At 45.1% G+C, this 14,615-nt stretch overlaps 2 protein-coding genes across 5 annotated transcripts in view; one reads left to right on the top strand and one right to left on the bottom strand.

Annotated features, from left to right (window-relative positions):
- Positions 1 to 11,420, bottom strand: part of LOC128336795 (cholesterol 24-hydroxylase-like) — a 40,200-nt gene extending 28,780 nt beyond the window's left edge. Inside the window, exons 1-5 of one of the 2 annotated variants that reach the window (XM_053276964.1) lie at positions 11,148 to 11,420; positions 8,545 to 8,622; positions 5,812 to 5,893; positions 3,982 to 4,055; positions 70 to 156 (exon numbers count right to left, since the gene is read on the bottom strand). In XM_053276964.1, the coding sequence (XP_053132939.1) occupies positions 70 to 156; positions 3,982 to 4,055; positions 5,812 to 5,893; positions 8,545 to 8,622; positions 11,148 to 11,284 (458 nt within the window). In that variant the 5' untranslated portion in view covers positions 11,285 to 11,420. Of the gene's footprint in view, positions 1 to 69; positions 157 to 3,981; positions 4,056 to 5,811; positions 5,894 to 6,525; positions 6,599 to 8,544; positions 8,623 to 11,147 lie in introns of those variants that run through there. The other variant, XM_053276972.1, reaches the window with a different exon arrangement.
- Positions 11,421 to 12,405: 985 nt separating this feature from the next.
- The window catches only part of LOC128336801 (cholesterol 24-hydroxylase-like), a 39,375-nt gene continuing 37,165 nt past the window's right edge, over positions 12,406 to 14,615 (top strand). For all 3 annotated transcript variants that reach the window (XR_008312098.1, XM_053276983.1, XM_053276996.1), the window contains exon 1: positions 12,406 to 12,668. Coding sequence is in view for 2 of the 3 variants with exons in the window: in XM_053276983.1 (XP_053132958.1) it covers positions 12,532 to 12,668 (137 nt within the window). In the remaining variant the exon portion in view is untranslated. The remainder of the gene's footprint in view (positions 12,669 to 14,615) is intronic.

The raw sequence follows: 14,615 nt of genomic DNA, 5'->3' as shown, positions 1-14,615 counted from the left end.
GTGGATTGAAAACCACGTAATCTCTTTTTTAAAAACCAGCCTAGTTCAAAATATCTATTTTTGCCTTACGTTCTACTGAAAGCTGGATCCATAATTCTCCGCTGCTTGTGCCAATGGTCATAGTCGCGATCAGTGACCAAGCCATTCCCTAAAAATCTGAAAAAGGTGGAGAAAAAATTGTATTATTATAGGCCCCATTGAGATGTCATTTTCTGATCCACCAAATCATGAGGGCTGTTCTCACAGCTGTTAACTGGGTAGGACAAGTGTCCTACTCAGCTTGAGGAGGTGTACGTGCTCCCGATTTCCAGTTGCATGTGAGTTAAAGCTAGGCCGGAGGAGGAGAAAGTGATCATGTGGGAAGCAGGCACAGGCTCCAATGGCATCTTCTTACCCAGGCACATTTACCCACAATATTACCAAGGGAGGAGGAAATACCACCAGAATCTGTGCCCGCCTGCTGCACAATCACTTTCCCCTTCTCCGACCTAGCGTTCAGCTCACATATGTCTGGAAATCGGGAGCACACACAGCTCCCAAAGTTGGGTAGGACTCTTGTCCTATCCAGTAAACAGTCATGAGAACAGCCCCATGATCTGGACGCAGGGATTCGCAATGTTGGGTCCCCAGATGTTATTGGACTTCAACTGCCATAATCCCCAGCCTCAGTGGCCTTTGCTTGGGGATTATGGGAGCTGAAGTCCAATAACATCTGGGGACCCAACATTGAAAATCCCTCATCTGGAGGATCAGGAGTATGCCAAGGATTTATAATTTCCCTTCTCATGCTCTGACCCTCTTCTCCATTTCCCAGGTTCTTCTGATCGTAGTTTGAAATGATGTCCCAGCTGGGCAAATTAAAGTTAGCGCTAACTTCCAGCTATGTGAAACCTTAGTTTTAATTAGTTTTGCAACCCAATGACTGAAGACAATTCTAATTAGTGCTAACCACAGTTTGCCTGAATCGGAGGTCACAGCAAATTACAAAACCAGACCTTGGTGCTGCTGCAGCCATCCTTGGAAAAGCCCTGGAGCCTGGTGCCTTTCAGCGAGGCTCTTGTCCTGTTCCCAGAACCTGCTCCATTGTCTCCCAAACCCCAGCAGCAGGGGCGTAACTATAATAGGGCAAGGGGAGACAGTTGTCTGGGGGTCCACTGCCTTGGGGGGGGGCAGAGGCAAGTCACATGCCTAACTCCCCCAGCCACGCACCCGCCCGGGCTTCCTTCAGTTGTATTCATCTTCCAAAACTGATGTGAGTGTTAAGACCTGGCGCTACCAGAACAGCATGTCTTTCTCTAGTACCATTAAATGACTTGCATCGTACACAATTTACAAAACCTTTAATTTAGGATGATGTTCTGCTGTGGCACAGAGGTGTGTGTGTGTGTGTGTGTGTGTGTGTGTGTGTGTGTGTGTGTATATATAAACTATGCTTTTTCAGTGTGTGTGTGTGGGGGGGGGATTTTAAAATCTTGTCTCTGGGCCCACTCCAACCTTCCTATGCCCAGCAGCATAGGAGACCCAGGGCCAGGGCCAAACTCCAACACTGGAGGCAAAGCATTCACCTGGCTCCTAAAGGTCTTCTTGCGAAGGGGCCTGCTTGGGAGGAGAGAGTGGCTGGCTCAGGCACCTGTTTTGGATCTGGGTCAGCCTGGCCTCCAGGCTCCTATTTGACCAGTCCATTTGCAGCCAGGCCAGCCTGTGCTGATTCAACAGCAGCTTCTTTGAGCTTTGGCCAGGAAGCAGACGAGAATGCATAACCAATGCTCAACTTTCCCCAGCTGCAGAAAATAAGCTTCTGAGAAACCTACTGAGGAAAAGCAGAGGAGGAGAGCAAGGGTTTAGAGCAGAGTCTTCCACCAAAATCTAGTCTGGCTCATTAACTGCAAGGTAAGTATTCGCTAAGCTGGTGGAAAGAGGAAGAATTAATTTTTGTGCTCCCAACCTTTGAGCTACATTGATAATTATGCAAACAGATAGTTTTCAAAAGTGGTGGTTCTCTTATACTCCATAGCCGGAGAGCACCTCTCCCTATTCAGTCCAGCAGAGCAACTGTCCAGTGGCTCTTGCTGGTGCCTCTTTTGTTTTAGGTTGTGAGGCCTTTTGAGATATGGAACAAATTTCTCAGACCCTTTGCTATGAAACCACTTGAGAACTTTTACTGAAAAGTAGATGTGAAGGAATGACTCCCTCCCGTTATGTTTTGTTACCCTGTTTTATATTTCTCGTGTTTTAAATTGTGTACGCCACTGAGTGATACCCATATCAGGTGGTATATAAATATGATCGATAAATAAGTGCTTTGTACATTATTTTATTTAAATTGGTTTGTTTGGCTTGTGCACGTGCACCAGACGCTTCTGGTCCGACGTGCACTGGGGCAGCAAGCAGGTATGCTGCCACCCCGCGGGACTGTTTTTTAAGATAGTGCCAGTGGGGGAAATGCGGCGGCGGCTGCAGCGGTGGGGGCGGGTGGGTGGGTCGGTGGGGGAGAGCACGCTCCCTGCTCCTTAAAGGTAACATCCCCCCACACCCTCCGTCGAACCAGCCATCGCTAGCAGGATGAGAACACATCCCTAGCAGGGGGTAAAAAGTTGCAGCCTTTGATTGACAGCCAATCTGAGGTAAAAAGTTGTTTTACTAATACAGATACAATGAATATTTATACACAATAAATATTTATATACTACTTTTCAACAAAAGTTCCCAAAGCAGTTTACATAGATATAAATAAATAAAATGGCTCCCTGTCCCCAGAGGGCTCACAATCTAAAAAAGAAACATAAGATAGACACCAGCTATAGCCACTGGAGGGATGGATAGGGCCAGTTGCTCTCCTCCTACTAAACAAAGAGAAGCACTATTTCAAAAAGATGCCACTTTGCTCAGTTAAAGTAAAGTTATGAAGTCAGGTTGGTGCCGATGCCTGGCAACCACAGAGCCCTGTGGTTTTCTTTGGTAGAATACAGGAGGGGTTTACCATTGCCATCTCCCACGCAATATGAGATGATGCCTTTCAGCATCTTCCTATATCACTGCTGCCTGATACAGGTGTTTCCCATAGTCTGGGAAACATACCAGCGGGGATTCGAACCAGTAACCTCTTGCTTACTAGGCAAGTTATTTCCCTGCTGCACCATTAGATGGCCCTTTCCTCAGCAGGGCACAATTTTGCTGCTGGGTTTTGGAGGGAATGTATTGAAGTGATCTGGTTGATTGTCTCCAGGCAGAGACGGAAGGTTCTGGTTGCCTGAGATAGGAATAACCCCGATTGTTCTGTGTACACCTTTGCGAGGAGGTGGGGAAGAAGTGAATAAAAAGAGAGAGTTGGAAAAGAGGAAGGAGCAGACTGTTGTGTGAGCTGAGAGGCTGGAAGACTAGCTGAGTAGGGCAGGCTGAAGCTGCTGGGGAATTAGCAGTGACTAAAGAGTTGAGCCTACTGGAACCCGCTAGGCCTTAGATTAGAAGGCTAGCAAGCTTGTTTGTCCTATAATTTTAAATTGTACTCTCACAACTGAATTTTTCCCTGTTTGTTCCTGTACTGTTTTGGGGTTTTTTTTTGAAGATTTTATTACAATAAATATTTTCTTGGTTTTCATCATTCTACCATGCCTCTGTCTGTTGTTTTGTTCCCACCCTACACCTACTTGCCCTTTTGATTTACCACACGGCCGAGTTTTTATTATTTTTGAGAGACAGAGGTTTCAATGACTCCGAGTGGAACCAGTCAAAAAAGCTAAAAATCCTAAACTGGTGGTAGCGGGTATTTAGACTGAGGGCTAGTCTAGTGTTTCACACCTGGTTTGCACAGTATTTTCCACATAAAAATATTTTCAACATAGGAATTTTACCGAATCTGAAGTATCTGTTTAGCACTCTTGAGAAATACAAACTCTTTCTGAAAACTGACAGCTTTGGTGAATCTTTGCAGAATCTTTTTATCGAACTCTTCATGAACAGCTTAGCTTTATATTAACCTACCGTACACCAAACATATAAGAAACACGTTCATATACTATTCGGTCCTTTGGGTAATGTGGTGACATCAGGTACTCCTGAAATTAAATTATTTTGGTCAGTCCATGTTCAAATACATTCCAAGTTATCACAAAAAATATCAACCACAATCACCTAGACTATCATTCTGGATAGATTTAAAAATCTGTATGAAAACCCTCTAGAATGAGTGCTGGGTTCCATCCTTCTGTCTTGACCAGCTGCTGGTACCCATAGAAATCAGCTTGGGGGTTGGTACTGTATAGGGAGTTTTTACAATCGGTCTCTGCTTCAAAGATCTTTGCACAGTACATTTTCTGGTGCTGGGTGGGGGGCGGCGGTGGCAAGTGGGTCAAAATGAGCAACAAAACACTGATTCAGAAAAGCATCATATTTGTTAAGCTGGGAGCACGTTTGGTACTCAAGACAGGCTTTATTAAATAAATTACCAGACATGTTTTAAATTTACCCCACAAGCTAAACAGCATAGTTTAATATTTTAAGAAATGGTGTAAAGGGGCAGGGGAATGGCTGCTAATTTATTAGCAGAACCAACAATATTTCTTGCAAAAACGCCACCGACGAATTTTATATACCGCTCTTCAACCAAAGTTCTCAAAGCAGTTTACATAGAAAGAGAAACAATACATCAATAAGATGGTCCCCTGTTCCCAAAGGGCTCACAATCTAAAAGAAACATAAGGTTGAAACCAGAAATGGCCACTGGAGGGATACTGTGCTGGGGTCGGTTAGGGCAAATTGCTCTCCCCCTGCTAAATATAAGAGAATCGCCACTTTTAAAAGTTCCTCTTTGCTCAGCTACCAGGGGTTGCTAACTGGAAAACGGAGAAATGGAGAAAGGGGTTGCTAGCTGGAAAATGGAGAAATGGAGTTTTGGAAAAACTCCAAAAACAATGGAGTTGGCACAAAAAGCCAATACTGGGAAATGGTACAAGAAAAGATAGAATATAATGATAATGTTGTTGTTTTTTAAAGTGCCAATATTGGAAAATGGTGTAAGAAAAGATGGAATATACTGATAGTGTGTATACTAGCTGCTACTGTATTATGAAAATTGGAAAGGGTAGTGAAAATAGATTATGATTTGTTTGGTTGGATCCCACATAGTACTTCTACGAACTGAAGATGTCTTGTTTGTGCAAGGGGAAGGTTAATTTTTGTGTGATCCCTGCTTCTTTCTGCTCCTCTCCTCTAACCTCTAACCCCTGAAAATCCACTCCTGAAGGTCCTCCCAATCCTCAGGCACACATTTCTTTATTATTGTTTTGTTTTTTAAATCACATATTGAAAGACAAATAATCCTCATGGAAATATAAGCCAACAAACAATTGAAGAAGCTAGCCATGAATAATTGATTAATATCTTTTTAATCATTTCTAAAATTCTGTTTAAATTGTGCAAAAATAAGGTGTTTTGTTTTTTTTAAGTTTGAAGCAGAAGCCTGGTATCCACAGAGTTGATTGGCTCTTCCATATGACATCATCAAAAATCTTCCATTCCCCAAAGCAGTTTTAAATTTTAAAATAAAAATTTCCTTTAAAAATGGGTAAGGGATAAACCAAGAGAAACATATGAACCATCATGTTGCACATACAAACAGTTTTTAGAAAAGTAGACAATCTTCCTGAAGCATAGAGAGAAAAGGTTAAGCCAGCATTTGGTATGCCATTCTGCAAAACTGTAAGGAAACTGTTCATTAGGTCTCACTTTGCTGCTAAAGGATGCAGAGGGGCTCTTCTTTTCCTAATATAGCAATCTTCATCCTCAGAGGGAGCATTTTTTTTAATAACATACCTTTACTCCTTCAGGACTTAATACCAATAATGAGACTCTGTGAAAGGCATTAAAACGTACAATTGGTCCATATTCCTCAGCCCTGGGAAGAAAAAATTGATTGAAAAAGTATTTTTAACATAAAACCAAAAAACCCCAAACATCTGTAAGGAAACAAAGAAAGAACAGGGGCGAATAAACCCTGCAGTCATATTCAATAAAGACTGTAATAAGAATTTTTTTAATTTCTGAGTTCATGGTTCAAGGTTCTTCTCCACTATAATAATGCAGCCTTCCCCTTGTGGCAGTAGGCTTGCATATCTCACTCCCCGTGCCGCCTCGCCACTGCTCCTGCCGCCCACCCGCTTGCTTGCCAGGGCTCTCAGATCAATCCTGCTTCCATCGGGCCCAGGAGCTTGCTGGGAATGAGGCCATGTGTGTGCACCCTCATTCCCAGCAGGCTCCTGGACCTCCCTGAAGCTCCCTGACTTGGGAGCCAGGGTGAGCCACCGGTGACAGCAGTGGTGGTGTTCAAGGTTCTTTTCCACTACAACAATAATAATAACTAGCTGACCCTGCACAGAGCATCTGTGCGCTCTTTGGGGCTGGTGGTTACCTCTTCTCCCCCCCACCACCAACTTCTGCCCCAGTCTCCACTTCCAGACCCAGCCGCCTCTCCTCCCCACCTCCACTTCTGCCCCCCCCCCGCTTTCTTTCCCCCCTCCTGGGCCTTGCCTCCATGTTCGGGCCGGGCCCGCCTCCACCTCTGGCCTCCGCGGCCAGGCCCGCCACCGCCGCGGCAACCAATCCTCCTGGGTGCGCCTCAGCCAATCAGGCCTGTCTGCCGCCCAGCCAATCAGCTGGGTGCTGGGACGCACATTCCAAGGCACACCCAGGAGAATTATATAGAGAGATAATAGTTCCCTTTGGGACCAAAAAAACCCCATAAGAATGTTTCATCACAACAGATCTGATAGACTCCAAAACATTCAGCAATATTTTCTACCTGGATGGGTGGTAATGCAGGCAATGGATAAGAGGAAGGGTTATGCAATATAGCCATCTTGCATCTTCAGACATTATTTGAAGAGATGCTGCTCTCACATGCAGCGTCTCAAAGCAAGTCCGGAAGTCCCATATACCCACCAATCAATTTCAGTAGCACTCTGCTCACGGTTACAAGGCATACACTGTAACCCTGATGACCGCTGTTTCTGTGACTGGCAGCCATCCCAGTTACAGCATGTCCCTTGGCAGTCAAACTCTGGGACTAACGGGTGGGCAGGACTTCTGGACTCATTTTGAGACTCTGTACACAAGAACAATGTCTCTGCTAATAATGTCTGAGGAATGTCTGAGTTTATGCATAATGCATAAACATGCTTGTGCACTAGTGTCAAATTATATCTATATCCATATAGAGATTAAATTTCCAGAGACTCATAAAATGGTCTTGAACCATTGAGAATGGGAATAGTAGTACATGTGTGAGCGCACATGAACAACATTTTAATGAAATAATCTAGTGATGGATTCATCGCTTGCACTGAAGGATTTGCATGTAGTGTTGGGGTATATCCCATCCGACTGGGGACTAAAATCCAATTCTAAACAATGGCTATGGAGGATCTTACTGGTAGCCAAGAGATTAATACTGAGGCAATGGAAATCTTCCAATCCTCCTAGGGGTGAGGACTGGGTGCATGACATGCTTGAGGTAGCGGCACATGAAAAATAGGCCCTCTTAAAAGTAAATAAATTGGATAAATGGTCAGAAATCTGGGACAACTTCCTTGAACTATTTTTAGAATAAAGACCCCTCTGATCTACTCACACCTACTGGTGCAACAGTGAGTATCCTTCCTCCTCTTCCCTCCTTCCCCTTCTCCCTCTTTCCCTTTCCATCTCTCCTTTCTTTTCTCATCTCCCCTCAACCAGTGCTGAATGAGGAAGGGATGCTTGGGTTTGAGGGCAGGGTGGAGCGGGGGGCGGGGGGACTGGGAAAGATGTTTGTAAAATACAAAATGTCAAAAAACATTAAATAAAAAAACATCTTCAAAATCCCACCAAAAGATAAAATAGGAACAAGGATACCAAAATTGGGAATTGTTCTAGGTATATATGTAGGATAGTTAGAATGTACAGAAAATATTCCAGAGAACATTATTCTAATTTAAAGTAGTAGGTCATTGGACTGAAATAGACCTTTGCTACTCTACCCTTGGAACAGTCAAGCAGCAGAACACACTGCTAACAGAAAGTAATTCATTTACAGATTATACCCTACCGCCTGTCCTTTACTAGGAACCTCAAGACAGATAACAAAGACCTGCATACTGAGATACCCCAAGGGTTCTCAAACTGGAGTCCGCAATGTTGTTAGACTACAACTCCCATTGTCCCCAGCCACAATGGACAGAGGAGCTGTAGTCCATCAACGTCTGGGGACCCAAGTTTGAGAACCCCTGGGGTAGCTTGAAAATCTACAGAAGTCCAATGCAAAAACTTAGAGCAAATGTGCACAAACCTTCCAATCAGTTTCCCATTCTTCAATCATTACATTAACAGATCACACTCAAAATGTCTGTATCTCCAAAAAGTTAAACTTTGACATTTATTCTATACTTCCTCCGATGTATCTAGCCAGAATTTTTTGTTGTTGTTTTTTGATAATGAATGTTGGTCTATACTAGCGTGGTAGTTCACTACCTTTTTTCCCACTTCAAGGTGTCTGAAAATTTAAAAATAACTTACCACTGCAGGAAAAGATCAAGCAGCAGTTCCTGGTTTTTCATCATTTTCCAGATAATTGGTAGGTGACCAAAGAAAAAGCTGCAAAATTAAAACAAAACAAAATAGAGCTCTATAAAACACTGCAAGTTACATCATACACTCTGTCGGTAGGAATCAAATGACAATACAGGGGAGGCCAAAGCAAGAAGGTGTTCCTATGCGATTCCAGACATCTATATCACATTAAAATGCATCACCTGCAAAAGGAAACAGAGGGTGTGTCACAGCCCCATAGAAGAGGAGCTACATGCACGCAAAACTGCTTGGAAGGGAACCTCTGGAAAGAACATGCAGCCCCAGGAGGAAGTAGCAAGCAACAAGTTACAGCGAGCATCATATAGGAACATAGGAAGCTGCCATATACTGATTCAGACCATTGGTCCATCTAGCTCAGTGTTGTCTTCACAGACTGGCAGCGGCTTCTCCAAGGTTGCAGGCAGGAATCTCTCTCAGCCCTGTCTTGGAGATGCCAGGGTGGGAACTTGGAACCTTCTGCTCTTCCCAGAGCGGCTCCATCCTCTAAGGGGAATATCTTACAGTGCTCACACATGTAGTCTCCCATTCATATGCAACCAGGGCAGACCCTGCTTAGCAAAGGGGACAATTCAAGCTTGCTAGCACAATTAGATTTGTATTTTTGTATTTCAATTTAGTATTTTTATTGTGTAACTGTTTTACAGTTTTATATCCTTTTAAAGATTTTGTAAACTGTCTTGAGACGGTTTTAATGAAAGGCGATATAAAAATCTAATAGTAAATAAAATTAAATAAATAAATAAATATGGTGCACATGAAGCAAGGACATCATGGCTACTATTCAGAGGGCTATCGGCTACCTCCAGCCTCAAAGGCAGGATGCCTCTGAGTAGCAGTTGCAGGGGAGTAACAGCAGGAGAGAGGGCATGCCCTCAACTCCTGCCTGTGGCTCCCAGTGGCATCTGGTGGGCCACTGTGCAAAACAGGATGCTGGACTAGATGGGCCTTGGGCCTCATCCAGCAGGGCTGTTCTTATGACATGAGTTTCACAATATGGTTTGATTCATATGGAACCCCATGCGAATCAGCAAGACCCAAATGCTGATGAGTAGCATACCCCTTACAAGACCTCAGAAAACTGTAAGAACCCACAACTTAATAAATAAATAAATAAATTACTGCATTATTTTGCTTTTTGCTTGTTTTACTTACATTCTACATGGAACAGAGAGAGGTTGGCTTACTACGAAATTTACCCAGAAAAACCCTTTAAAAATACAATGCACTTGACTCACTTTCCTTATTTCTTTATCTGCACAGTAATCTTCCAACTGTGAAGCTGGGCAACCATGTGATCAGCACTCAGCATAAAGTCTTTATTAGCCCGGCCAGCTGAGGCTCTACAAACACGCTCTTACTCCTGGACTTCCAGGCTGAAGTCCAGGGCCTCCACACCTCCTCCCCCCCCCCAATTCTCTTTAGTCTGAGGTGTGGTCGCCACACTGCTGGCCCACACTGCACCAGGCAGCCAGGAGCGACTGCTACCTACACCGAGCATGACCTCTGCTTTAGCAACAGAAGGGGGAGTGGAGAAAGAAATATGTGGGTTGGGAATATGTTGTGTGTTGAAATGTTTCTGCTAATGCATATTTGAACATAGGAACATAGGAAACTGCCATATACTGAGTCAGACCATTGGTCTATCTAGCTCAGTATTGTCTTCACAGACTGGCAGCAGTTCCTCCAAGGTTGCAGGCAGGAATCTCTCTCAGCCCTATCTTAGAGATGCCAGGGAGGGAACTTGAAACCTTTTGCTCTTCCCAGAGCGGCTTCATCCCCTGAGGGGAAGATCTTGCAGTGCTCACACATCAAGTCTCCCATTCAGATGCAACCAGGTCGGACCCTGCTTAGCTAAGGGGACAAGTCATGCTTGCTACCACAAGACCAGCTCTCCTCTTGTAGGAGCTCCTCTTGCCCCTCTCCTCTTTATATATTTGCATAAATATATAGCTGTTTTATATCCTTACATTCTTGTGAATTCAGTTGCTTTTTGCCCTTAAGAACCCACATGTTAAATATACTGTGTGTTTCACACTATTAATTTTTATTTTATTTAACATATTTTAATACTGCCCAAAACTTACCTCTCTGGGTGGTTTACTATGTGTGTTGTGCAGGGGGATGAGGCTTAACTTGCAGGATGGGGGCAGGGGGTAGGCTCCAAAATTACCTAAGTGCACCTCTGACCGCCGAGAGAAATCAGCTGAGACTATTTCTTTATGCACAGTATGAACTCTATCGCCAGTCTAAAGACCTTAGATGCTTAGGAAACTTGGACTTTTAGGGGGATTCTGACTTCAAGGTGTTCAGTCATAATCCCACTGGCAGCTCAGCCAAGCACATAGATCTCTATGATCTACTGGAAGCGATCCCTGGACAATCAGCTCTCTACTACTAAAAACTATCGACCAATTCTTTCTGCCCAGCAGCTTCCGGGGGGCGGGACTGAGAGTGGAAGTTTGTGATACATTGTCTATGCAGTGCCATCTCCCCCCCATCGGGGCTTGTCAGCCCTGCCAGCCCCTTACCTGGCCCTCGGGGCGCCGGGGATGTAATCATATTTCACGTGGATGTATGTTAGGTAGCAGCAGTACAGGCCGAAAGCCAAGAGCGCCCCCGCGAGCAAGAGGAGCAGCAGGATCCAGATCGCCTCCAGCGCTTCCATTGCGCCCAGCCGAGAGCGCCTCTCCGGCTGGGAGCGGTCGCGATGCCAGGTTCTGCCGCTCTCTGCCCGCTGACTCCTTTCCGCTCTTGCCTAGGAAAAGTCGGAGCGGTGGAAGTGAAATTGCTAGTTAAAGCTTTGCCTCAAGCAAGGAAAACTCTGGGAGGAGCCTGCTGTGTCGGACAAAGGTCGAACCTGCGCTTAAAGAGACAGTGCGCTCCTGGCCGAAATCCAACGCGCCGAACCTAAATCAATTGGAAAAACCCCGCAGAATCAGATGATCAGCCGTTGCATCAAAAATGAGATGAATTTCCCTTTTCTTCGCCCAGTTTGTCAACTGCACCTCAACTTGATGTGGGGTCAGTTCCCCACACCGACACCCCCCCCCCAACTGGGCAAAGAAGAGGCACATTTTTAAAGTGGCGATTCTCTTTATTTAGCAAGGGGAGAGTAAATTTTTAAAATATATGTCTATCCCGCTCCGCTCTTCGTCCAAGGAGCCCAGAGAGGTGTACTATAGATACTTAAGTTTCTGGTCACAACAACCCTGTGAAGTTGAAGTAGGTTAGGCTGAGAGAGAAGTGACTGGGCCAGAGTCACCCAGCACGTCTCATGGCTGAATGGGGCTCCATCCCCAGCACAGCATCCCTCCAGTGGCTGTTGTTGGTGTCTATCTTATATTTCTTTTTAGACTGTGAGTCCTCTGGGGACAGGGAGACATCTTCTTCTTTCTTATTTCTCTGTGTAAACCGCTTTGGAAACTTTTTTTTTTTTTGAAAAGCGGTATATAGATATTTGTTGTTTTAATGGGAATAATAATTACGAATGCAAGGCTTTCTGGGTAGGAAGCTGTCCCCACCTAATTTGGGGTTTTTGCTCCTTGCTTTAGAAATTGCTTGGGCAAGAAAAGCCCTTTTTACTGGAAGGGGGGGCGGGAGTCCGGCTGAGAGACAACTCGTGCAATTTACATTCTTGCGCTCAAACCGCGCGGCAACGGACCTTGGAGAGAGCTCGCTCAGCCGGCCAGTGCGCAAACTGCGCGCACTCACGAGACGCAGCCAAGGCCCCGCCCACTCCGTCCAGCCTCCCAGCCTAAAAGGGCTTTCTTGCCCAAAGAAAAGTCATTATCAGGAGCTCTGCTCCGATCCTACTACAGGGAAGGAAGAGAGCGCATCGCGGCCGAGGAAAGCGGTTTGGGCATCGCAGGGTCCACCTGAAGTGGCTCCTGACCTGAGTCCTGGCCCGGCGTCATGTTAACGTGGGAGCTGATCTGCGCCTTGCTGCGCCACCTGTTCGTGGCCTTCCTCGCGGTGTTGGTCTTTTTCTTCTGCTACATCAAAGCAGTCCACATGAGATATGATCACATCCCCGGCGCCCCGAGACCGAGGTAAGAGCTCGGCAGGGCTGCGAAGCCCCATGGGAGGAGACGGCCCGGCACACGCGTTTCGCTCTGTCCCATCGCCCGAGGCTTGCCGGTGCTACCTGGTGGCCCGAAGTGGGCAATACCGGCTGAGTGTCAAGTTGGGAACCAATAAATATCTGCTGTGTTTCAGGGGTTGGGCTTTTAAAATATATATGAGTAAACCGCGGTGACTAAATCTGTCGGGAGAGTCCTTAGGCTGATGCTAAGAGAAAGCATATGTAGTCAAGGGTGTAACTATAATAGGGCAAGGGGAGACAGTTGTCTGGGGCCCCCCTGCCTTGGGGGGCCCCAGAGGCAAGTCACATGACTGACTCCCCCAGCCGCACACACCCGGGCTTCCTTCAGTTGTATTCATCCTCAGGAACTTGCATCATCCACAACTTACAAAACCTTTTAAAATATAATTTAGGATGATGTTCTATTGTGGCACATAGGTGTGTGTGTGTGTGTGTGTATATATATATATATATATATATACATATACATACATATATATATATATATATATATATATATATATATGCTTTTTGTTACCACTATTCAGCCTCATTTAAGATTTCTTTACTTCATGAGCTGAGTTTCAGTGGGGGGGGGGCATTTTAAAATCTTGTCTCTGGGCCCACTCCCACCTTGCTACGCCCCTGTATATAGTGTCGACTAAAAAAAACAGACTCGGGTTTTCAGCTGCAAAGTCTAAAGTTAAAGATCCCAAACAGAAAGTCTATTTTTACAGAATGTTTGCACATGACTCCGCTGGGCAGCTGCAGTGCAAGGTTATTGTGAAATAGGCAAGGAAAGGTTGTGCTGTCCAGTCCGTTTCGACTCCTGACGACCACAGAGCCCTGCTGTTGTCTTTGGTAGAATACAGGACGGATTTAGCATTGGCTTCTCCTGCGGAGTATGAGATGATGCCTTTCAGCACCTTCCTGTATCACTGCTGCCGGATATAGGTTTTTCCCATATTCTGGGAAGCACCAGCTAGGATTTGAACCAACAGCCTCCTGCTCTCTAGGCAGGTTGCCTAGAATCTCAGCAACCAAAAGATGCTAGGAGGTCACCAGAAGCTAGTCCTCTGGGAGGACTGTGTGCTCCCTTCTGCACACTGCTCGTTCAGATTACCCCTTCTTCCCCTATTAACTGAGCAAAGTGGCACCTTTAACAAGGGGTGATTCTCTTCATTCAGCAGGGGGGAGCAACTGACCCTATTCATCCCCAGCACAGCATCCCTCCATCTTAGGTTTCTTTTTTAGATTATGAGCGTTTTGGGGGAAGGGAGCCATTTTATTTGCATCTTTGTGCTTTGGGAACTTCCGTTGAATAGTGGTAGATAAATAGCCATCATATTCATATTATCAGTGTGGATCACTTGAGTTTCTTATGCCAAAAGCATATCTATGCATGGATAACAGCATGTGATAATTGCACACATGTATAATACCAGGAAATGGTCCTCATGTGTGATTATAAAGGTTTGACATGATTTTTGACATAGAAGTACTTTCCACATAAAGTAAAGTTGTGCCGTAGAGTTGGTGTCAACTCCTGGTGCCCACAGAGCCCTATGGTTTTCTTTGGTAGACTACAGGAGGGGTTTCCCATTGCCTTCTCCCACGCAGTATGAGATGATGCCTTTCAGCATCTTCCTATATCACTGCTGCCTGATATAGGTTTTGGGAAACATATCAGCGGGGATTCAAACCGGCAGCCTCTTGTTCCCTAGGCAAGTTACTTCCCCACTGCGCCATTAGGTGGCAGACAAACCATGTAAAATGATCAAAATGAGTTAGAAAGCGGAATCAACTGCCATCAATATCAGGGAGTAAAAATGGGCAAACATTCAGGGCAGAAAAAGAACATTATGTTATGGTTAGGAAAATATATTTCTATATTGTTCTTCAACACCCCCCACCC

Source organism: Hemicordylus capensis, chromosome 1 (genome assembly GCF_027244095.1).
Source record: "Hemicordylus capensis ecotype Gifberg chromosome 1, rHemCap1.1.pri, whole genome shotgun sequence".
Lineage (NCBI taxonomy): Eukaryota > Metazoa > Chordata > Lepidosauria > Squamata > Cordylidae > Hemicordylus > Hemicordylus capensis.
This window is presented reverse-complemented; position numbering and strand designations above follow the sequence as displayed.